General features: G+C 46.3%; 1 protein-coding gene across 1 annotated transcript in view; it reads left to right on the top strand.

Annotated features, from left to right (window-relative positions):
- The first annotated feature begins 340 nt into the window (after nt 1-340).
- The window catches only part of MTMR9 (myotubularin related protein 9), a 37,839-nt gene continuing 13,625 nt past the window's right edge, over nt 341-24,554 (top strand). Inside the window, exons 1-6 of the mRNA XM_019537192.1 lie at nt 341-599; nt 5,124-5,232; nt 10,279-10,404; nt 18,391-18,564; nt 21,996-22,213; nt 23,799-23,960. Coding sequence (XP_019392737.1) covers nt 415-599; nt 5,124-5,232; nt 10,279-10,404; nt 18,391-18,564; nt 21,996-22,213; nt 23,799-23,960 — 974 coding nt within the window. The 5' untranslated portion in view covers nt 341-414. The remainder of the gene's footprint in view (nt 600-5,123; nt 5,233-10,278; nt 10,405-18,390; nt 18,565-21,995; nt 22,214-23,798; nt 23,961-24,554) is intronic.

Below are 24,554 nucleotides of genomic sequence, written 5' to 3'. Positions count from 1 at the left end.
CCTCCCGATCCTTGCCCCGCGCCGAGCCCCGGCGCTCCGGGCGGGGACCGGGCGGCCGCGGAACCCACGCATCGCGGCTCCGCACTCCGCGGCCCCTGTCCGCGCCGCCACTTCCGGTAAGGGGTGACGCCGCGGGAGGGCGGGCACCGCCCTCACCCACCGCGCTGGGCGGGGGCAGCCGAGGATTGGTCGTGCAGCGTCACGTGCCACGCCCCCCTCCAACCCCAACATCCGGGGGAGGTGCCGGCAGCTTCCGGCTGTTGCTGGGAGCCGGCGGCAGCGCCTGGATTTGTGACCCCACCAGGGGCACTGTGACCCCCCAACCCCTCCCCACCCCAGGGCCCAGCCTGCGCCCCCCAGGGGTCTCCTCCAGTGCCCCCAGGGCCGGGGGAGCCACCCCGGGAGCAGGGGGCCATGGAGTTCGCGGAGCTGATCAAGACGCCGCGGGCCGACAACGTGGTGCTGCACCGGCCCTTCCACCGGGCCGTGGAGGGCACCCTGTGCCTGACGGGCCACCACCTCATCCTGTCCTCGCGGCGCCACGACAACGCTGAGGAGCTGTGGCTGCTGCACTCCAACATCGACTCCATCGAGAAAAGGCATGCGGCGCCTCTGCTTCTGGGGCGGGGGCCGGAGCTGCATGCTGGGAAGCTGGAGGTTGGCTCTGAGATTGGGGTGGGGGTTGGCTGGGAGTTGCCTGATGGGAAGCTGGAGGTGGGAGTTGCGTCATGGGAAGTTGGAGGTTGGCTCCAAGATTGGGGCGGGGGTGGTTGGGAGTTGCGTGATGGGAAGTCGGAGGTTGGCTCCAATATGGGGGGTTGGGGGGGTGGTCGGGAGTTGCATGCTGGGAAGCTGGGGGTTGGCTCCGAGATGGGGTGGGGGGGTTGGGAGTTGCATGATGGGAAGCTGGGGGTCACCTCCAAGATTCAGGGGTGGTTGGGAGTTGCATGATGGGGTGTCGGAGTTTGGCTCCAAGATGGGGGGGTGATTGGGAGTTGCATGCTGGAAAGCTGGGGGTTGGCTCCAGGACCGGGGGGAGGGGAAGGGAGGGCAGAGTATCTGGGTGCATGGATTCTTACTGGTGACATTCACCAAATGATTTATCCTCTTGGGGCTGTGACTTGCTTGTCCACGAGGTGGAGGCGAGGCTTGTCTGCCGTGTCAGGGTATCCTGATGCCTAGCGCCTGCAGAGCGCTTGGCTGGAAGGAGCATGCTCTCTTAAGCAGCGCGTTTCATCTACTTATCTCAAAACACCTGCAAAGGCATTCGGGGTCCTTATCCCAGTTTCACTGCTCTGGAAAGTGAGGCACGGGTGATGCAGTTTGCCCAGGATCACCCAGTGAAACCAGTAGCTTGAGCAAGAAACACCTTGGATCCTTCGAAGCTCTGGCTCGGTGCTCTCTGCTAGGCCGCTCCATCTCCTCATCTGTGGTTCTCAACCTTTTTAGACTCCAGTCTTCGAAGGGAACTGGAGGCCCATTCAGAAAATGCCAGTTCTTACTTTTCACTCTTCTTTTAGCCTGTAGAAAAATAACAGAGCCGTCTTTCTGTTGCGAAGAACTCGGGAAAACCTCAGCTATGGATTTCTATCGGAAATGTCTGGGTTTATCTTGTGAATTGTGTTTGTACACGTAACAGTGCTAATGCTGCATGGCCTCCTGTGGCACCCTTGGAAGGATCTCGAGGCACCCCAAGGTGCTGTGGCAGCCTGACTGGGAATCACCGCCGTACATCCGCAGCTCCCTGTGAGCTATATCTGCATCTTTCCTGTGATGGCAGAACGAAGCTGAGGGACTGTGGCTGCTGCCCTTCGCTCTAGACTTAATACTGCCCCATTAGCTCATCTTCCTTCACCCATTTGAAGAAGTGCCTTCTTGCCATTCCCATCCTCATCCTGCATCCCTTTTTGCCCTGTTCCACTTCCAGGGAGCTCTTCCCTTATTGCTTTCTACTTCACCCTCATCTGTTTTTTTGCCATTGATTCTTTTGACACCCTTTGTTCCTCCTTTTGCTTTATTTGAGCATGTGAATGTGCTTTTTCTACAAAGATTTCCTTGGCTGGTTGTTAGCTGGCAGTAGGGAAAAGCACCAGCTTCCCTCCAATGGACACAAAATTGGGAAACCACCAAGCACACGTAAAAATTTCCTGTGATCCAGACTTCTCTTTAGTGTTTCTTAAAAACCATACTTGAGCCTTCTGCCTTTGTGGGGAGGGACTTTTTGTTCAAAGTGCAGAAAAGACAGTGGCGTAATTGCAAGCCTTGAAAGAGTGCTCTGAGGAGTAATCCTGCTCTGATCAGAGCAGTTTGGCCTTGTCCTTGCTACTGCTTGAACCAATCTAGCTACAGCTGTGCTTTGATTCCTGTCTTTGATTGATGTCTCTGAACATTGTTGCAGCTAGTACAAACTCCCGGTCCAATATAAGCATGGAATATTTTATGTAACTGGTACCTGGACTGAGGGTAGGGACTTGCCACGTAGGTAGTTGAGTGGGTGGTTTGTAGCTGCCTGAGGTATGTGTGTAAATTGATTTCCAATACAATTGCAATCCCAAGTGTGGAGAAAGGTCCCTTGGGGCCAGGCTTCCCTCTTCCATCTTGTAATTTTGCAATAGCCTTTGCTGTGTACTCCTTTACTGGCGATGAACCTGAGACCAACCTGGCATTGTGGCAGGCTCTCAAAATTTGCATTCCCACTTGACTGATAGAAGTTTTTCTCTGATAGGTAAGTGAAAGATTGGGTATTGTCCCAGTAAAGGTGGGGGGAATAGCTTAGGCAGTGAAATGAACTTTTTTGTTAGCTTTTCAGCAGCTTTCTGAGGGCATGTTTTGTTGGCCTTGCTATAAAGTAAAGCAGTCTTCAGTGGCCACGGCAGCATCTGTGCATGAGGAAATGCAGAGAGGAAAAACAGCCTTGGTCCTATTAAGGATTTACTGTTAGTACAGGAAATTGTGAAACAATATTGCAAGAGGCAATACAGATGTATTGTATTTATTGCAGGTGAGTAACCATTACCCATTAAGATGCTAGCAATTCTTGCTTCAGATTCAGCAGAACCCAGATCAGTACAGTGTGGAGAAAGAAAACCCTTTACTTTTAGCTGAAATGGTGTCATAACTGAAGTAATACTAAAACAAACGGCTGAATTTTGCCTCCTTTGGTTAGAGCTTAACTTTCAATGTAATGGTACTGGACAAAAAATAAATGTTACCAAACCCACACACAGCTGTGCTCTATCCAGGCAAATGCAACTGAACAGGCTGCATGTCTTATTCTGCTCTGACATTGATACCAAGCCTGTATTGTTCTGCCAGCCTAGCTTTGTGCCATCAACAAACTGTCTGCACTAGGAAGATAATGCCTGGCAAAAAATTGTGACCTGTTTTGAAAATCTTTCTCCCAGGGATAGGGATAGAAAGGGCCTGTCAAGCTGTTGAGGCCCCTGTATTCATAGGCAACTACTTATCAGCAATTGTAACATCTTCATAGTTTCATAGTGCTTAGGGTCAGAAGGGACCTAAACAGATCAGGTCTGACCCCTCATCTTGTCTGGCTCCAACCCTTCTCGCATACCACAGCCCCAAGCACCTTCATAACACTAAAATTAAAATCACCCTACAATGTGCCACAGCTAGAAAATAAGAAAGGGGGCTGCCAAAGCCCTACCTCTGTGTTTTATTTCATACTTTCATAGTATACTTCTGTGAAGACTCATTTGTCTTGAAGCACAGCTGTATAGAGTGGTTTATCATCCCTCCCTGAAGTTAGTTCATTTTACAGGTGGGGAAACTGAGGCACAGAAGTGACGTGATTTGTCCGAATGGATGTGGAACTGCTGTTGTGCCAGGGTCAGAACCTAGAGTTGTGATTCCCAGTCTCTCTCACTACACCAGGATCTCTCTGTCCCCTTTCACATACCCCTCTCTAATCTTGCATGGTCCATCCCCAGGTCAACTTTAACATGGCCAAGGCCAAGCTGCTTTTCTCTCTTGCTAGCCACTTTCTGCTTCCTTTTGCCACCTCCTTTGTGAGCATCTATAAGAATGTGTTTGCATTCCCTCACTTCCCTTCTTATTTCTGTGCTTCATTTTTAGTTGTCTTACTTTTCTATCAGCAGCATTTCTACATACATTAGTTACTGGGGAGGTACCAGACCCACTTTTTGTTCAAAATGTGTTCTCCTTTCTCGTGCATAACAACAAGCTGAAAGTTTTTAACAGGTATCTTAATTGGTGTTTTTCTTACATTACTGTGAGTGCTTGCTGGAATGATCTGAAGACCCAGAGGCTTTATGGTGGTGGACTTTGCGAGAATCTGGGATAAGAAAGATGGAAAGGGATCATTAATGTTAGCTGGCCTGGAATATTGTTTTGTTTTTTTTCCTTGCTTGCGTCTATCTCAAATCTCTTGGCAAAAAAGATTTTTCTTTTCTATGATTGTACGTGGCTTCTCTTTCAGTTAATGGATCCGAGGCCTCTGACTACATCAGGAAAAGAAATCTTGATGCACCATTTATTTCTAATATTAGAGCCAAAAAAACCTTTTAACCTTCTCTCTCCCCTTAACGCCCTGACAGACATGCACTCTGTCGCTCGCACTCTCTGCCCTGGCATAAATCAAAAAGACAAATTTGTGTCAATTGTTTTCCCTTCTCCAGCCCCTGTAAAACACTTGCTTTCCTTTTTGCAGAGTTGCACTGAGAAGAGCTTCCCATGTTAATGAGTTTACCTCGCAAAGAAACTTAATCTTGTAAAAAAAAAAAAAAAAAAAAAAAATTGAATATAGCCCATTTTAAATGAATAAAGTATGGCAGAGAGAGTACTACTTGCTGAATTGTGTTGGAGTGATGTTGTACTGTGATGGTCCAGGAAGTGTGAGAGGCAAGGATCGCTGTGGGTGATATTCTTTATTGGACCTGAAGAAGAATGTACTACCTGTGAAAGCTTGTCTAAGTCTCTCCCAACCACACAGTTGGTCTAATAAATGACATCGCCTTGCCCTTCACATACTTGTTGGATTTTTATTTTGCATGCAAGTGCTGCTGGGAACCTGTTTACGAACAGTGTATCTTGGAAATCCATCTTCTTATCTCCATATCCCAACATGCTGTATCTCTCTGCAGGTTTGTGGGATCACTGGGCACCATCATCATTAAGTGCAAAGATCTGCGAATTATTCAGCTGGATATACCTGGAATGGAGGAATGTTTGAATATTGCTAGCTCTATTGAGGTAAGATAGTTTAATGTTTAGGGTACAAACATCTAGAACTCTTGGTTCGGAGATGATCCCTTTTATTAGACTAGCTGAGAAATTGCAAAAAAAATATTTTTTTTTCTGCATGCTTTTGAGTTTACATGCCCTTCATCAGGCTCAGGGAAAGTTAATGATGATAAAAAGTCCCCATATGTAGGAAATAAACTTCACTGTTGCACAGGGGAAGCAGAAGCTGGAAATCTGTTTCTCTGGGTTCACGAAAGTGTCTTTGGGGGTTGCTCTTTGCTGTGCAGATCAAGCAAGATTCCTTCCCTGTTGCTGTAGTGCTTAATATTTGGAGTATCTTTCAAATAGCTGTTCAGAGATGAAAGAGTGGACTAAAAGAGCATGACCTTACAGCAAAATGCGGGGTTGGACAAAATCTTGGCATTCTAATTTTCTAGGCAGGATCCTGCACCTTTCATATGTTGAGTGAGAAGCCCTGGCATCAGCTGAAACCAATTATGCGGTTTACTCCCCCTGGTGTAGTGGGAACTCAGCAGAGCCATGTTGCCACTTAGTTGTTTCCACCTGTTTCAGGAGGCAAATGAAAATTGTGAAACTGGCATTTGGTTTGGAGCAATGAAGGGTTGCTTGAGCACCCCCCCCCTTTTTTTTTTTCAATATGACTATCAAAATTACCGTATTTATTCTAATACAAGATGACCCTGAAAGTAAGATACCCCCCAATAATTAGATTCTATGCACAGAAAATGTATACATTTATTGTAATTTTCCATGTATGGAATCTTAAGTTTCTTCTTAAATTTGTCCCCCACTGCTACGCAGGTGATGGGAGAGAGGTGATGAGGGGGGCAGCAGCGGGGTGGGCAGTAGGGGGAGAGGCAGTGGGTGGCAGTATGGAGGTGGGGCAGGCAGAGAAACAGTCAATTTGCCCCTGTTCCCTGCCCCCCTCCACACATTTACTCCCCCATTGTGCCTGTTCCCACTTCCCCTGTTCTCACCTCCTCCCCTCTGTTACTTCTGTCACTTGAAGCCTGAGATTGTCCTCCCCACCCCCTGCCTGCCCCTCCATGCCCACCCCTCTCTTACCTTTCACGCAGGTAGGCTCTGTCCCTGCCGCAGCCTGAGGCACAGAACATGGCTTTAGCCTGGTACCATATGAGCAGTGCAGAGCTGGCACTATTCTTTCAGCCCGGCCCTGTTGTACCAGTGATGGTTCCTTGCCGCTGCTCCTCTGGGGCCGGACTGGACCAGCAGTGCCAGCTGCGTGCCACTACTATGGGGAGGGCTGGAGCCATGCTCCGTACCCTGAGATGCAGCAGGAAGGGAGCCTGCTGGCAAAGGGCGAAGGTGAGGAGGGGAGAGAGAGGGAGAGGCAGCATGGGTGTGGGAGGAGATGGGGGTTGCAGGGGCAGAGGGGATGTGGAGGCTGTGTTGGGGAGGGGCAAGTAGCAGCTGTGGCTCCATCCCCAGCCCCATCCACTTCCCCCTGCCCCTGCCTCATGTTCATCTGTAAGGCAGGGGGCTTCTCCTGACATGGTAAGGAAGTACAGGTTGGATGAATAGACTGTAAAGTGGATAGCAAACTAGCTGGATTGTTGGGCCTAGAGGGTAGTAATCAATGGCTTGATGTCTAGTTGTCGGCTGGTATCAAGTAGAGTGCCCCAGGGTTGGTCCTGGGGCCGGGTTTGTTCAATGTCTTCATCAGTGACATGGAAGATGGCACAGAGTGCACCTCAGCAAGTTTGCAGATAACGCCAGGCTGGGCGGAGTAGTAGATACACTGGAGGGTAGGGCTAGGATTTGGAGAGACCTCGACAAATTGGAGGATTGGACCAAAAGAAATCTCATGAGGTTCAACAAGGAAAAGTGCAGGGTCCTGCAAGTAGGACAGAACAATCCCTTGCACTGGTACTGGCTGGGGATGACTGGCTGGGCAGGAGCTCTGCAGCAAAGGACCTGGGGGTTACAGTGGACACAGCTTACCTTTGTTACGAAGAAAGTTAATGGCATACTGGGTTGCACTGGTAAAAGCATTGCCAGCAGATCAAGGGAAGTGATTCTTCCCCTCTATTCAGCACTGGTGAAGCCACATCTGGAGTCCTTTGTCCAGTTTTGGCCATCCCTACAGAAAGGATGTGTACAAATTGCCCTCCGGTGGACTTTTTCCAATGAAAATGGTTCGGGGCTTAGGGGACATGACTTCTTATGAGCATAGGCTGAGGAAACTGGGCTTATTAGGGTGGCGAAGAGAAGGCTAAGGGGGATTTAATAGTAGTCTTCAACTACCTGTAGAGTGGTTCTAAAGAGGATGGAGGTAGATCGGGGCGGACAATTATTTGGGCCCTTGGGCCACATGGGCAGTTCTGGGGAGCTGCTGTGAGTCAGCCAGCAGCCCTTCTCCTCTCTCCTCCCCTACAACAGCCCAGAGCTCGTGCACCCTGCAGCTCCTTCCCACCACTGCCAACAGTGCACAGCCCCAGCTCTGACCCCTTGCCTGCCCCATGCCTGCTTTGGATTCACCCCAGTCGGAGCAGACCAGCCAGATCCTGCACGCACAGCCCCGACCCCGGCCTCCCCCTGCACCTGCTCCGGACCGCCTGCCCACGCTGAGCAACAGTGGTGGCCAGGAAAAGCAGCCTCTCCTCCTTGCTGCTGCCGGGCCTTTCTTGCTGCAGCTGCCCAGAGCCCATGCCCAAGTTGCCCTCTGGGTCCTCTGCTGATGGCATTGGGTCACCTAGCAGGGCAGCAGTGGCAGTGCAGAAGAGCTGCAGGGTGGCCTGGGCACAGCAGCTTCTGCTCAGCGGCTGCCACTGCTCAGCATGGGTGGCCAAGTTTGGAGCGGGGTGGGCTGAGGTCAGGGCTGTGCACGCAGGTCCCTGCCAGTACGGGGATGGGGACAGCGGAGGCAGCAGCTGGAAGGAGCCACTGCTGCTGCCTGGGCTGCCCAGGGGTAGTGGGATGTCACAGGCTGGATGTCACCTGGGCCACGCAAGACTGAGGAACCGGCCACAAGCTGGCCAGAGTCCCTTCACAGGCCAGATCTGGCTCATGAGCTAGACTGTTTTCCGTGGTGGTAGATGACAGAGCAAAGAGCATTGGTCTCAAGTGGCAGCATAGGAAGCTGAGGTTAGATATTGGGAAGAATTTTTTCAGTAGGAGAGTAGTAAAGCACTGGAACAGGCTACCCAGAAAGGTGGTGAAATCTCCATCTTCAGATGTTTTTAAGACCTGGGTGGACAAAGTTCTAGCTGGGATGATGTAGTTGGGGCTGGTCCTGCTTTGAGCAGGGGGTTGGCCTACATGTGACCTCCCGAGGTCCCTTCCAACCCTCATTTTCTATGATTCTATGAGTAAATACAGTAGTTGGACTTCTTAATCAAGCAACTTCCCGCAGTGTTTAGGGAGAAACCAAGCACGCCACAAATGTGCTGGAGAATAAGAACAAAGCGGAACTGATCAGCCTCATCTTGCTTGCCTAAACAGCAAACTTCCATTTGGCCATACAAAGCTGTAGTTTTGTATACACCGGTGAATATTATTTTGCTGGTGCTGCTTAATGAGCCTCTTGTTTCCCCACTTACACCGTAGTGTTATGCAAATGTAGTCCCTAGGAGTTGCATCACCTGGACGCACCTACAGAAAGCAACCGTGGGCGTTCTGGAGATGTCTCTTGGAGCAGTTCATCTGCTTCTGTGTGTGCCATTGTGTTAGTTAAATTACAATGTTGTCAAATTATACCACACTTAAATTACAGCAATTAACTTCCCATCCAGTGTGTTTTTAAGGGTAATTATATAGAAGCTTAGTTTATATTCTCTAGCTATGTGTTGTCATCTTCCAAGCGGGGCTATCTCGGCAGGGCTGCATCAGATGAAAAGCATTTGTTCTTTTTGTGTTAAAATTGCAAAGAGTCTAAAAAAAAAAAAGGTGTTTTTTTTGTTTGTTTGTTTTTTACATGGCGGCATAATACAATCAGCACCAGCAAAGTGAGAACTGAGGCAGTTTGGGAAGTGACTGCAGATGGGTAATACAACCTGAAGTACTTCATGCCAGGGTTGCTAGTTTCAGCACAGGCTGGTGTTGGGTAAATATTGTTACGTGTGGGAGCAACTACAGGTCGACAACCCACAAAATATCTGTGTAGTACCCTTGTAGGCCCAAACTGCCTCTACCTTTACATGGGTGAATAGCAGGTAAGCAACTAATTTTAATGCATCCGTGGCATTTCAGGTCATTTACAGGGATTTTTGGATATCCTTCTCCTTCCTGGAAAGGCACTTAACTCCATATAAGCCATGAAAAATGGAGGGGTGCCTTCCTACCTTTTTAGTATAGGTCTAGGCTATGGGTACCACAGGATGCCACTTCTTCTATGGGCCGCCTTCAGGGAGCTTTGGCAATGGATGACTTCACCCACCTGGTAGAGAGAAGCCATGGCAGCAGCATTACAGGGGGGAGCAGCACTTGTGGTGGCAGCATGGGCTGGCTTGAGGTAGCTCACACATGCAGCCCCCTTCTCCTCTACACTAAAATATTACCAACCTCTGTTTTAGGCCAGTGGCCCAGTGCCAAGGGCACCTGCTGAGGGAGGGGCAGACCCAACTTCTAAAGCCCTCTTTCAGAATGCATTTGTACTTATATCTCCCACTTCCCAGAAAAGCATCCTTGCCACCAGGCCACAGGTTAGCCATTGCCACGACCTCCCTTTTGTTATAACTAGACCATATAGTAACTAAACATGGAAAATACATGGAGCCAGAAGCAGAGCAAGCTAGAGAAAATGTGGCTTAGTGAAGTGGATGCTACATTGGAAGGGAAGATACCCACTGTTCTGGCCCCTGCTTCTGCCCCCAGTGATAGTTCTCTATTTTGCCTTTAATAGTTACAGGATAAAATGCATAGACAGCAATGGGATAGCAGCTCCACACCGGGAGCAGGAATAATGGCTAGAATTGTTTGTTGTCAACACTGCCAGAAGGGAGCCTCTTACAGATGTGTTGGACATAAAATATCTCCCCAAATGAGCAAACAGAGCATTTCATCTTTTTTTCACAGGCCTTGTCCACTCTGGATTCAGTCACACTGATGTATCCTTTCTTTTACCGCCCCATGTTTGAAGTTGTGGAGGATGGCTGGCACTCCTTCCTGCCTGAGCGAGAGTTTGAGTTGCTCAATTCAGTGGTAAGTTGCATATCGAGGATGTTTGTTGGCATCCAGCCCTTGTAGAGTCGCACAGTGGAAAGCTGCAGTGCACACGGATTGAACGTGGGAGTGTATTAAATAAATGCTCAGACCTAGTGTTCATAGACTAAAAGTAGCCTGTAGGAAGTTGTGGTTGGCTGCTTGGCCCTCATTCTTTTATCACACGCAAGGGGATTCTTGAGATTTATGTAAAGGTAACTTGTGAGAGTGGGTAGAGCTAGGGTGATGTTCCTTTTCTTATGATATATAAAGAAGTCTGGCTGCTTGTGTTTTAAACTTGAGTTTTACTTTGTGGGCAGTGGGGGGTGTGGGGACAGAGTGTTTTGAATTACATCTCTGAAAAGAGCCCTTTTCTCCAGCTGCTGCTTGGAAATTAGAGATAAGTGGCTGGATACAGTTCTAAACTTTCTGAAGCCTCATTTATGTGGGAGGTGGAATCCTGTTCCTACGTTTATTCTGCTAAGTTGGTGCACCAGTATTAATAAGTACATAAGAACTGCCATTTCCTGGGACAGACCATAAGTCCATCTTGCCCAGTATCCTGTGTCACACAGTTGTGAAGAGTGGATGCTGAAAGGAAGAGGTGAGCAGGGTATGACCAGGGTTTTTCCCCTTGCTCCTCTTCCACTTGCAGCCTCCAGCATTTCAGGCCCAGAAGATTCTGATTCAGAGGCTGTATCCCTAACTCCCAGGCTCATAGCTGCTGATTTACCTTTCCTTCAAGAATGAATCAGTCCCTTTTTGAATCTGGATAAACTGTCTGCTTCCACAACATCCGGTGGCAATGAGTTCCACACTTTAATTGCATGCTGTATGAAAAAAGAACTTCCTTTTGTTAGTTTTACAGTTACTACCTACTAGCTTCATTTTGTGACCCCCAGTTCTTGTAGTACGAAAGACGGTAAGTAATAAATCCCTATGGACTCTCTCTTCACCACTTGGTATTTTGTTAACCCTCTGTGTCCCTCCTCAAGCATCTCTTTTCTAGTGTTGCTAGTATCTGTTGTGTAGAGAAGGCTTTCATGGGCAGATCTATTTTTACCATCATGTTGATTAGATCATTCAGCAAGTTTAATCCATGAAGCAGTAAAGGGTCCAGCAACAGGAGCTTGGTCTGCAGTACAGCTCCCACCAGTGTCAATGCAGGTACAGTTGAATAGCTGCCAGCCCAGAATATTCCAGCTTTGAGAGCTGCAATATGTATGCACAGCCATCACGTTGTTTCAGACTCCATATACCACATCCATTAGTACATCATCAGAACAAAAAATAGCATTGATTTCTTTAAGCTGTAGTTGAGTCTAATGTCTGAAACATTTGCTGTTTCCCGTATATGGGCTAATAACTAAACTCTTTGTTGTTTGCCAAGGCTAGTTGATACAATCGTTTAGAAAATTAAATTTGTTTGGAAATAGAAGACCTTTCTTTCTTTGTTCTAGGATTATAGTGATCTCACTGCCTTTGCTTCATCTTCTGCCTAAAGCCATAGCAAGCAACCTCTTTATGTAGGACCAGTATTCCTATTTTGATCTAAATTCAGTGATACAATGCATGTAACAAGAGTACTTTTCTGTTTGAGGTCAAAGTTGTAGACATCCCTTTAGCTCAGCAGGGGAGATTTTGAGGCACTTTTATACGAATCACGTGGCGAGTGGTGAAAGTGCTGTGTTGTCTGAGAAAAGGGGTACGTGAGAGCGCATTGCAGTGTAGGTATAGTGGGTGCCTTGCAAAAGCCTGGAGGAGTGAGATCAGAAAAAAGATTCCACTTCAATAGGTGTGGAAAGTGAAATTTCAACAGCAGTCTTTCCCTTTAGATATCAGAGACTAAACAAGTGATAAAACCAAAGACCTCTTACTATTGTCTTCACCTCTAAAGAGCCCTTCTGCTTCCAGCATGCTTCACTTTGTATTTCCCTTCAAATACAAAAAGAATAGTGCTCAGATAAAAAGTGTTCAGATAACTTATCTTTTGGCTTTCTGGGCATCTAACATCTGGAAAGCTTAGTTTTACAGAACTGACTGACTTATAATGCTAGGCTTCATTTGGAAATATTGATCCGTGGCAATGGGAACATTTAAGAGATGTCAGTTGATCCCAGACTTTTATTACAAACCTCTAGACTCCATTTCTTTTCTTTTATAGGAATGGCAGCACAAGGCTCATTTAAAAAGCATAGATATACTTTCCTAGAATAACAGTTAAATTACTGTTACTTGGATATTTTCTGCTCCTTTGATTTCATTATTTAAACAGGAGGGAGCAAGTTAATGGCTGCTTGAACAATTTTGAGGCTTGAATGAGTTTTGGATCAAATAGGAGGATGCCTCCTTCATATTTAAATAGAGCAGAATTGTTCTACCTGCGTCCCTCATTTCCTTAATATCAGACTGTTTATCAGCACCTCTAATTCACCCACATCACAGGTCTTGGTATTGCACTAATTTTACCCTCGGCTCAATTCTGCATGGGAACCTTCGAGCTGTGCAGTGTCAAGGCGAGACGAAATGCATGCCGGCGCACTTTGCCCTTTTTGTTTGTCACTTGGGTTTTGAGTTCCCAGAGCACCTGTCCCGTGCCCAACTTCCCACCTGTAAAACCGATTGACAGAATGTCTCGTTTGGCATCGGTGGTATAATTTGATAGTACGTTTGAAGCAATCACATTTCAACAGTCTAGCTCAAGGCTTTTGAACATTGCATAGTCGTGCCACATTGCTACACATTCTTGCTTTTTAATCCCTTTGGACGTTATAGAAGGATCTGTTAAGGCAAATGATTTCATTTGCTTTAGAGAAGTTGGAGGCAGTATACAACTGTTGGTCTGCTGTCATCTGCTGATAGCATTTACTGTGTTCACTAATGATCCCTGCTCAGTAGGGATCATCTACAAGGCCTGGCAGCAGCATTCTTGTCATGAATCTCTGCCGTGCGTGGCTATTGTGATAAATCTATTGCATCAGCAGTTACAACAGCTCAATTATGGAACTAAGTCAGTGGAACTGCAGGTTTGATGTCTTCATTCGCGTGCTGTGGGAAAGGAATAGAATTCATTCCTGAGCATTGTAGTATTATTATTATTACTATTATTATTATTTGTAATGCAGGATGAAAATGATACTGAGGCAAACATGCCCATATAGCATGGGATGCACATAGGAACTCTGTAAGCAAACATTAACCATCTTCTGTGTATGGAGAAATGAACAGCATGTCTAAATAATTTATTAAATTTTATAAATTCTTTAGAAGTAAATGAATAATTCCTCTCCTATGTTTGCTAAAGCAGAAGGCAAGGCAGGATGGCACCTTAAAGACTAACTTGTTCAGAAAGGTACAGGGTTTCATAGGCGACAACCTACTTCTGTCAGATGCTAAAGGGATGATTTGTATTAAAATAAAAAAAAAACCTTTTTCCCAACCATGCAGTTGGTAAAAAAAAAAAAATTTTTTCGTGTTGTAAAAAAAAAAAAAAAAATCTGTGTGATGTTTAACTACTTTGTACCTAGCTGGGTTACTGAGTATAACTACAATCTCCATACAAAAGATTGCATATTGTTTTAGGGTTTATATTCAAAACAGTATTTCCAGACTACAGCAATGACAACAAAAATCCTGCAAGGTGCAGTTGTTTTTCTCAAAAGTCTTCAAAACATACAAGGCCGTTGTCACCAACCGTTAGTGATTTTGGCAGCTCAGAGAAAAGATTTGTTTGAAAAGAAATCCAGATGTATTAAGGTAAGAAATGCACAGTTAAGACCCTATACAGATGATGTGCAATAACAGTGTGATTTTGATTAATGCTTTTTGGAGTCCCAGATGAGATGACATTGATCTTCTGACATAGTGGATTATTTTTATTCTCCCTTTCACATTTGTCACTGCACAGCAGTTAGGGTTGCCTGAGTGGTTTAACTGGGCATTTCTTAGCATAGGTCAGAGCTGGGTTTTTTCTGCTTCTCCCCCTCCCCCTTTTCTCCTTCCCCCACTTTTGAGAAAAGGTATTTTCTCAAAAATGGTTGTTTTTATTAATTGGAAAGTGTGGCTGGCTGGTTTTCCAGTATCCTCTTGAACATCACTTCTCTGTCTTGGTTTTTTTCTGTAGAAAAATGAAAACTATATTTTAAAAAAAGAATCCATTCTAAAGCAGCTTTGAAATGTCCTTTTGATGACATTGTTTATAAGTTTCAGCCAGGTCTCTGCATTCACATTTCTCAAGTTGAATCTCACTTCTATTTTCTGCTCTCTTTGCAAATTGCATTATTTCTGTTTTATGAGAGTAGGAACTAGCAATGGTAATGTATTGTCCTCTCTGAATTCCATCCAGTTCTATTGTTTCGTTAACATACTGGCCTGGAAGATCTTAATAAGGTCTAACTTCATGCAGACCCTTTCTATACTTGCCTCATTTCTCAAACCGAGTCTGCTGCTGCACATTGTTTAACCTTGGCTTACATGCTCTGACAACTAGTAATGATCGATTGCTGCTGCTTTGGTGTATGTTACATCCCTAAAAAAAAGAGAGCAAAAGATAGTGACACTGCTGTTTGCCATCCTTTGACACTGAAGTAGTTTACTGGATCTCTCCCAGTGTTAGGTGAGCTCCAGAAGACAAATGATACTAATTGCTGCAGTTTGCTTCCTTTCAGTGCCATGACATATTATAACTCGATGGGTATGGCAATACCATCTGCCTCATGTTGCATACAGTGAGGAGCAGGAAGGCAGGGGTGGAGATAAATCAAGGCAATCTGTTTCTTCTCTTCTTTACACCAGTCGTTTCCTGGCAGCCTGTGCCCTGAAAAATGCGTTTGAATTTTCTCTCTGGAGAGGTAACTGGTTTATTTGCCATGGGTGTGGGGTATCAGGATATTAATGCTTGCTGTAACCTACCTATATCCAGTCTAAATGCAGAGTGGGCACATTTTGTGGTGTAGGACTGTAGTGTACAGTCCTACACCACTGCAAGGTCATTCTACTCCAAGGTAAAGTTCCCTCTTGGGAAGTCGGAAGTAACTATATACTGGTGTAAGTTATCCCAGCCGACAGGTTGTGTATCCAGGTTCATCCTGAGAGAGCCATCTGCTCGGGGTAGTGAGATATCGGTGGCTTCCTGCCACATATTGGTGAGCTGAACACAAACTTTGCACATACACCCTAGCAGTGAGATCTGTTGTGGTGTGACACGACCTCCCATGTGGATGCTGGGGAAATACCATTGCTGGGGACATTTGAAAACAAAATGGGCTGCTAAAACAAAACAAAAAAATCAAATTCTGCTGAACATCTCTGCTTTTACAAGGAAACAGCCAATGCAGCCTACTAAGTCTTGATCATTTTACTTCACCCATGCCTGGGCTCACCTGGAGCTGTTGGGTCATGCCAACTGTACAACCCTGCCTGAAAAGAATGACTAAAGACGTGGCAGCACCAGTGGATGTCCATCTAGGCAGTGTGCTGAAAGGTGCTGGCAGCGTGTTCAGTTGTCGGATACAAGCGATGCAATAGCTGTGCCCAGATTTTTGGTAATGTGTTGAGGTTCTAGCACAGCTCACCTTTTTTGGGAAGATGCACATTTTTAGGCCCTATTGCAGTGGTTCTCAGCTGGGGTGCTGTGAGGACCACCCTTCCCCCCTCCCCACCCATCATGGATGCCACGACACAAGTGCTGCTACCATGGCAGCAGCCAGATATAACTGTTCTGTGTGCTGGGCTACAGCATACATGTACTGTTGCTACATTAGGGCTCCCTGGTAACCCTGCAGGATAGCAGAGCTGGCTCAAGCTGTAGCCCTTCCTAGTCTAGCCCTCCCCACCCTCCTCCTGAAACCAGAGGCATGCAGGACAGTCCTACCCTCGCACCTCTTTCCAGGAGGTGTGGAGGGGCAGGACTTCATCAGGAAAGGGATACAGCCTGAACCAGCTCTCCTGTCCTGCATTAGGGTTATCAGAGAGGCATAATGCAGGAAGAGCATGTGCATGTGCCGCAGCCATCCCTGGGTTGGCTGTGCAGCAGGCATACAGGGCAGCAACACCTGGCCGAGAAGCACTCAAGTAAATTGAGGCAGCATCAACCATGGTTCTCAACTGGGGGTGTTGCCCCATTCAAAAATAAAATCATGGAAAATGAGGGTTGGAAGGAGCCTCAGGAGGTCACATCTGGTCCAACCCCTGCTCAAAGCAGGACCAGCCCCACCTATATCATCCCAGCCAAAGCTTTGTGGAGCCGGATCTTAAAAACTTCCAAGGATGGAGACTCTACCACCTCTCTCGGTAGCCTGTTCTAGTGCTTTACTAGTGCTCTGGATAAGGCCTTGACTGAGAAGTTTGAGAACCACTGCTCTATCGAGTAACATACCATGTTAGAAATAGGAGCTTCACTTTTAAGTTAGAAGGACCTTGACTGTTTCACACCAAGACTAAAGCGCACACTGTGCACAGCAAAGCAGGAGCAGCAGCTAAGGAGGCCCAGGCAACTGCATGGACTTTCCACTTCAGGAGCTGCTTCTTGCCTGGAGCTTTTTACATATGTGCCAGGCTGCTGCTTTTGCATGAAGGCTGGACACTGTTGTTCTAGTCCAGGCAACTGCTAGGCCAGTTCATGTGAGCTTTCATTTATTCATCAGGGCTTATGTCTGCATTCAGTCAGTCTTTTGGTCTTAGTCTGGTTTGGATAACTATGTGCCTTCTCTAGTTCCACCACAGTGAAAATAGCTTCTTGCTCAGGGGACTTTTTGCAGTTTCTCTCACAGCCCTGCTAAACTTTACATAGAGCCAGTCATGGAATTCCCACCCTCAAATGTACAACCCACAGAGCGATAATAGCTCGAGGTTTCTGGCTTTTGTAGAATGATTTTCACTTCCTTCTCAGGGTAAGGAGAAGGGGATCTGTCATTTAAAGATGGAAAAAAAAGAACTTCCCCATCAGAAAGTTCTTCTCCTTGTCCTGGCCTCCGGTAAGAACTGATTCATCAGGCGCTGAATGTAGCCTTGGTCCAAAAGCAGCCATCAAACTGGTCAAGGGTCTTAGCCAGCAGGCCTCTGCCTTGGACTTTTGTATGGCTGCAGTTTGAATTCTAGCTCACCTCCAGTACAGACCCCAGTGAGTGAGTGCTTTATGCCGTGAACTGTATTTAATACTTGATTTCTGGAAATCTGTTAGCTGCCATGTCTGATCCTTCTTCAGCAGTTTTGGCGTGGCCAGTTCTGTCAGAGAACTCAGAAAGGGATGCCTCGCCCCTCCTGGGCCAACTCATTTGGATCTCAGCACTCAGCAGGTTCTTTCACGTATGCCGGCTTCCAGGAGTCATGGGACTGAGACACTGAGAGTGCCCAGGTATGGGGAGGGTTCTGGTAAATGCTGCGTGCATCATTTCCCTGGCTTGTGGGTTGATCAGGGCACGTAGGTTACTGCTGAACATGCAAGCAGCACTAGAAACGCTAAGCAACTGCATTAACATGATACGATTCAGTCTTTCAGCATTAGGTGGATCTTGGATCGCTGGTCTTGTCTTCAGTGCTCTGAGATGGGGACAAGAGTTAATCCTGTTCTTTGTGTTACTGGCATATGTAGAAGTGTAACCAGCTTCCTTTCGTGTAAACCTGTCTAACACTGAGGAATAAGTTTCTGCCCCAGAGGGTTCCCCTTGGGGTGAATTGGAGAAGACTGCATTGGTGGGTCATTGTGCTGCTCTCTACAGAGGTCGATAACACAGTATGATTAGAAGCTATGCCCCTCAGTTTGACCACACTGGCTTTCCTTCTTGGGATGTTTGTGCAGGAAAAATATCTCTGATTTGCAGATGGGGTAGTGGTGATGAAATCATTCTGTTCCTGTCTGAGTTATCTTTCTAAAACACCCTCTGGAAACATACAGAATATGTTGGATAGTTTGAACTTGAATCTAGAATTTCCCATTTGCTGACCTCTCCTTCAGGATCTACAAACTGTTGTTGCCTGTCTCCACAGACTAGTGACTGGCGACTGAGCTATGTCAATAAGGAGTTCTCTGTCTGCCCCTCTTACCCACCCATCGTCACCGTCCCGAAATCCATCGATGACGAAGCCCTTCGGAAAGTTGCAACGTTTCGTCATGGTGGTCGCTTCCCAGTCCTCAGCTATTACCATAAGAAGAATGGGATGGTAAGTGAAACTTGAGGGGTTTGCAGGTTGGATTAAGCAGAAGTTTAAAGATCCTGTCCTGTTTAATGAAAAAGAGCCGGTGCTATAGGCTTTTAATACAGCTGTTAAGGTGTTAGCTCGCCATCATCTTCCACCTTATTTTGAGATCACCATTGAAATCATAGAAAAGTATTTTTGGAAGGGACCTTCAGACTTCATCTAATTCAGCCCCCTGCGTGATGCTGGAGCATTTCTATTGAAACCATCCTGTACAAATCCATAGTCTAACTTCTTAGCAAAACTACACAGTCAGCTCTGACACGACCAAAAGACATAGCACCCTAACTTGCCACAGGTAAAGTTGGAGGGGAGGAAAAGGAGATCAATGTCTTGCTGCTGTCAGAGTTGTTAAATACTTGAGATCCAAAGAAGAGGGCCACACACCTCCACTAGGGGAAGACAAAGCCCCACAAAGTCTCTATGAATTTCACCATGGGGTAAAATTCCTTCCTGACCCCAAATATGGTGATCAGTGTGATCCTGAGCAGGCGGCGGGCAAGACCTTCTGGTCAGGAGTTTCCCAGCAGAAGCATTGGCATGCCCCAGTCAAAATCTCCAGCTTTGTCTGCAGTCAACACCCAGTGAAAAATCCCCCCCACCTCATTCTTCCCTCCCCCAATGTATGTAGCAGCAGGAAGGGACAAAAAATCCTTTCTGGCCTCGTGGCAGTCAGCAAAGCTCAGAAGCGTGAGAAATAGCCACAGTAGAACATAGGCATAGCTACTCCTAGATCATTATTGACCAATGCTTTTCCAACCTCTTTTTGAACACCTGTAGCGATGGAGATTTCCTCCTGCCCTGAGCAGTCTGTGCCACTGCTTCACTGTCTAAGTGTTATCCAGTCTAATCCTACTTTGCAGCCACTTCAAGCCATTGGTCTGCATCCTCCTTTCTGCAGCAAGAAAGAAAAGTCATTTTCCTTCTTTGTGGCAGCCCTTCAGATATTTGAAGATTGTTGTCATGTCCCCTCTTCAGCACCTTTCCCACAAGCTGAACATACCTAGCTCCTTCAGTCTCTCCTTGTATGACTTGCCTTCCAAGCCCTTTATCACTTTTGTTATCTGCCTCTGGACCCTCTCTAACTTCTTCACATCTTTTTTAAAACGTGGAGACCGAAACTGCGCACATCACTCTAGATGAGGCCTGAACATTGCTAAGCAGAGGGGCACTGTCACCTCTTGTGTCTACTTCTATTAATGCAGGAGTGTGAAACGTGAAGTCCACAGGCTGGATCCAACCCAAGGGGCTTAGATTGACCCTGTTTGCTGGATGTGGAACTGGACTTATGCATGGCCTGGACCCTGGGCCATACATGTTGCATGCAGCCCAGGGGGTCGGGTCAGGGTGCATGCTGTGTGCAGCATTGTGCTCTGTTCTGGGTGCTATGTGCAGCCTACATTCTGGATCCTCTGTCCCGTGTGTAGCACCCAGGGCTCTGGGTTTAACCCGCACACCACATCCAGCGCAAGCCCTGATGTGGGGCCAGAGTATGCTGCATGTGGCATTGGGGCTGGACTGGCCACAGGTGCTAGCTCTGATGCATGGTCCCAAACTGACTCTCAAGCCGTCCCAGTGCCCCTTATCTGGATAAGTTTGACACCTCTGTATTAATGTATCCCCAAAGCACAGTCACTTTGTGCTGGTACATCACACTGCAGATTCATATCAAGTTTGTGATCCACCAAGACTCCCAGATCCTTTTCCATTGGGCCACCCACTTAGTATTTTTTTTTTTTAATTCTTCCCAAGGTATAATGCCTTGCATTTGCCATTTAGGTAGTAATTTGTTTAAATCAGGGGAGGCTAGGTGAAGCTCTGGGTACTGGCAAAGGAAGCCTACACTAGGCTGGCAACTGAGAAGTGATTAATTGGATATTACTCGCTGGCTGCAGGCACTGGTTTATCCTTTGGAAATGGTCCATCTCGCTCACGACTGAGGCACTCGCAGAACACTGCTTCTCTTGTACCTGTTCTCTGAAGGAGCAGAGCGGTCTCTGCCACAAGCTTGTCCCAAATCCTAAATCCTCTCCCTCACGTTCACTTTTCCATGTTTAAACTGTCAAAATCTACTGGATGTTGGCAACTGAACCAGCCACTAACTGCCTGTTGTTAAGGAATGTTTCCTGTAGGCAGTGTTTCATGTGAGTCCTTATTGGTTGTTTCCCTGTATCCACTGCTAAAGCATCCTTTATGAGCACTGCTGGAGCCATGCGTTGGATCAGATGAACTGATAGCTTGGTCTGACGTAGCACTTTGCCCACATTTGAAATCCATCAGCAATCTCAAGGGTGGCAATAAGTAGCTTACACTGTTCACTTTCTGTTTGGTGCGTCCATGTTTTTGTCTGCTTGAAAATGGATTAGAGATTGCTGTTAATCCTTGGAATATACATGCTTGAAAAAAAAATAGAAGTGTATAAGCATTCAAGGCAGAGTCTTTGAACTTCTGACTTATGTCTTCCATCACATATGGCTAAACCTTGCCCAAATCTAGTGACATTGGATGCTCTCATTGGGCACGCAAAGCTGCATCTTTCATGTATTGCTCAGACTAGCTACATACAGTAGGATTATGATCTGTAAACTCCTATCTTCAATGAAGGCCTTAAATCAACACCAGGAGGGAGCTGTGATTTATTAGTCTAATCACTGAAGAACGTGATGAATGACTTTATAACACACAGTGAACTAAAATGTGTTTTAAAGGTAGCATTGGGTATAGATTTAACTACTGATTCAGATTAAGCAGGGATTTGGAGTTAGAGGATGCAAAGATGGAGATTTGTGACTAAAGAAAAGGCGAGAGGGAGGCCTAATATGAGGATGTTTGTTATAAAGCAACCTCCGGGTTGCCTTTAGAAACAAACTAGAAAGAATTTAACCTAATGGTGAAGCAAAAGGGCAGTAGTAGGATGGACAGGAATCAGAACTACTAATCATAGGCAAGGGAGAAAAGTAGTATTTTCAGTTGTAGTTGGAAGATGGCTAGAGCAATGGGAAAGCTTTTTCCAGATGCCAGGCTCTTTGGATCAGCATGTTTGTCCCTTGTGCCTCCAGATTGTGGGGTGGAACTTGAAGGCAAATGCTGGAAGAGGAGGTGGAAGCGGGAAATGCACTGGAGAGGGGACATCTGAGCTTGGCTGATCCAGATTCATGGAAACGTAGTATAAGACCGTGGTGCGCGGTGCAGTTTTGAAGCGTATCCATTTGAAGTTCAGGGGACATAGGTAACTTCATTGCCATGATGTCAATTATAAAGGAAAGCAGCATCCTCATTATTAGGAATGTGTAGAATTAGCTGAGCAAAGCAGTGGTGGACTAGAGCAATTCTCCACTGGTGAACTAGATGGCTGTCCCCCTTTCCCACATCCAGTTCTCCCATTTCTGTCCTAGGTGATGATGCGGAGTAGCCAGCCTCTCACAGGCACAAATGGGCGCCGGTGTAAGGAAGATGAAAAACTTATTAATGCCACACTGCGGGCAGGGAAGCGTGGGTACATTATCGATACCCGTTCACTGAATGTGGCTCAGCAGGCCAGAGCCAAAGGAGGAGGCTTTGAACAGGAAGTGCACTACCCCCAGTGGAGGCGAATTCACAAATCCATTGAGAGGTGAGTGAAATAAGAGTGGTGTCAGGGAACCACATGGCTATGCTTGGGCTGCCTCTCAGTTCTTGGACTAGTGTTACTAGCAATGCAGATCGTTTAGTACACAAGCATGGTGTGTCTACATGTGTTGAAGCTTACCTGGCTTGCAGCATCACGGATTAATCAGCTGCTGTAAGTAACACTAGTAGTCTTCAGTTCTAAATGAATTTCTGTATAAGCCCCTGTTCCTTCTTCAGCATGCCTCGTGTCAGGAGTGCATGAATGGTAGGTCAGGGTATAAGAATGGCAGCTGGTACAGGAACTACTTACAGCAGCTTCAGTACATCTCCCTGCTGCTGTGCACTAGGAGAGCTCTGCTTCTTGTGACCACAGCCCACTGTCTCTCCTGCACAATGCAGAGGGGTTGGGAATTTCCCTTGGGAATCTTCCCAATGGCATTTTGCACTAACAGTCCCATTAAAGTAGCTACACTGAAGCAGTCCCCTTTGTCCACTGTAGAATTGACTGAATGGATCAATTTGCTGTGCATTGCAATCATGTCCTTGCAGCTCTTCTGATTAATTTAGCATATAAAAAATCTACACTGATCCAAGCTCTGGTGTATTCTCACACTCTATGTTCCTCTCTAAGCAAAATTAAAAGGCTTTAAAGTTTATTGGCTCTAGTTGTTTGGAATGGAATCTATTAGATCAGATTTAGAACATGCCCTTTCTTTTCCACACTGCTCTCCACCTCTGCTCACCTCACCAGACAGACAGATGCTCTTGCTAAATGTTAGGCCATGTGATATTTAAGTGTGGGATGTCAGTAACCCTATCTGCAAAAGTGCCTTAACATAACAGCAGGGAAGAGTGGCACGGAAATGCCTTCCATTTAGCCCCAACCATGCTGAATCCTGTGGTTTCCTAAAGCTTTCGTTTTCAGAGTCTTACAGCTCTTATTTGCAAAGTATATTTAATGCATTCTAATGAGATTTATCTTCATACAAGCATTAACCCAGTTCTGACTTGAGAAGTGACTGTTAAAAAGCATGTGGGGTTTTGCACTTATTTTCACCATTTCCAGATCACCGCATCCATATTTTTTTATTGCTATTACTGCAAACTCTTCTGAGAGTTTGAAAGTCAAGCCAGGTCCTTTTGTGATTTATACAGCGTCTGTTTAAAAAAAAAAAAAAAAATGCTGCTTTTGAAGCTTGGTTAGGACCTCTGATGCACATGGCAGACAACAGTTTAGCTCTTCTTTAGCTGTATTGATTCTGTTTTACCTGTAGTAAAAACTTGAGTTGGTCAAGTCAGTGGATATTAAAGACCACTCACAGGAAGTGCTGTTTTAACAGGCATGTTTCAGGGTGGAAAATCCCATTTTTAAGAGGACTAGATCCAGTTTAGGCATTCCTGTTCACACATCATGCTTTGACTAGGAGTTCTCTGTGACAGCAGATCTGCCATCATGTTGAGCACTTTAGCATTAGCATTTAGTATCTGCATTTAATTGGCCATCTTGCACATTTGAGAGCAAGCAGGAAGCATGCAAGTAGTTACAATAATATTGTTTTAAAGACTGACAGCCTTTGCTCTTTCCAAAGATATAACATCCTGCAGGAAAGTCTCATCAAACTTGTGGAAGCTTGTAATGACCAGTCGCACAACATGGATCGCTGGCTCAGCAAACTGGAGGCCTCCAACTGGCTGACTCACATCAAGGAGATACTGACTGCAGCTTGTCTGGCTGCTCAATGCATTGACAGGTAAATGATGTCTCAAAGCCTGGTGATTCTCAGTCACTGGCTGCACCGCTGCTTGTTAAGTGCCTTTATTCCTTTTGAGGCAGCTGTAGTGGTTCACTGCTGTCCTACTTGCATGTTTCTGTTGGCACAAGAAACCATTTTATCATCACTCTTAAGAAGCACTTCCCCAGTAGGCCAGATCTCACTCTTACTTGTATGAGCCTGAGCAAATCATCATGACTTACATGGGTCACCTAGTCAAGATTTGGTCTGTACATGTAGTGTTTTGTCCAGCTTCATTACTTGTTTCATCTCAGGGAAATGGTTACCTCTGGTGTGACAGCATGGTACTACATGGCTAGGCTTGAACCTCTGCAGACTTAGGACTTGCCTTTCTACTGAGCTTGCCTCCAGTGCCCAGTGTAAGTTTAAGTGTCTAGAACAGTAGGGCTTTCCTTGCTTCCTTTGGGAATCTGTCCTGTGGCTTGGTATATCTCTGTCCATGGGAGCTAAGTACGTGGGGGCCACGAGCTGATCACCTTCACCATCCGCCGTAAAGCTGGCAAGTCAGTCAGCAGCACAGAAGTCCTTGACTTCAGAAAAGCCGACTTTGAC

The sequence above is a fragment of the Crocodylus porosus genome, unplaced genomic scaffold (assembly GCF_001723895.1).
Source record: "Crocodylus porosus isolate Cpor-Errol unplaced genomic scaffold, CroPor_comp1, whole genome shotgun sequence".
Lineage (NCBI taxonomy): Eukaryota > Metazoa > Chordata > Crocodylia > Crocodylidae > Crocodylus > Crocodylus porosus.
This window is presented reverse-complemented; position numbering and strand designations above follow the sequence as displayed.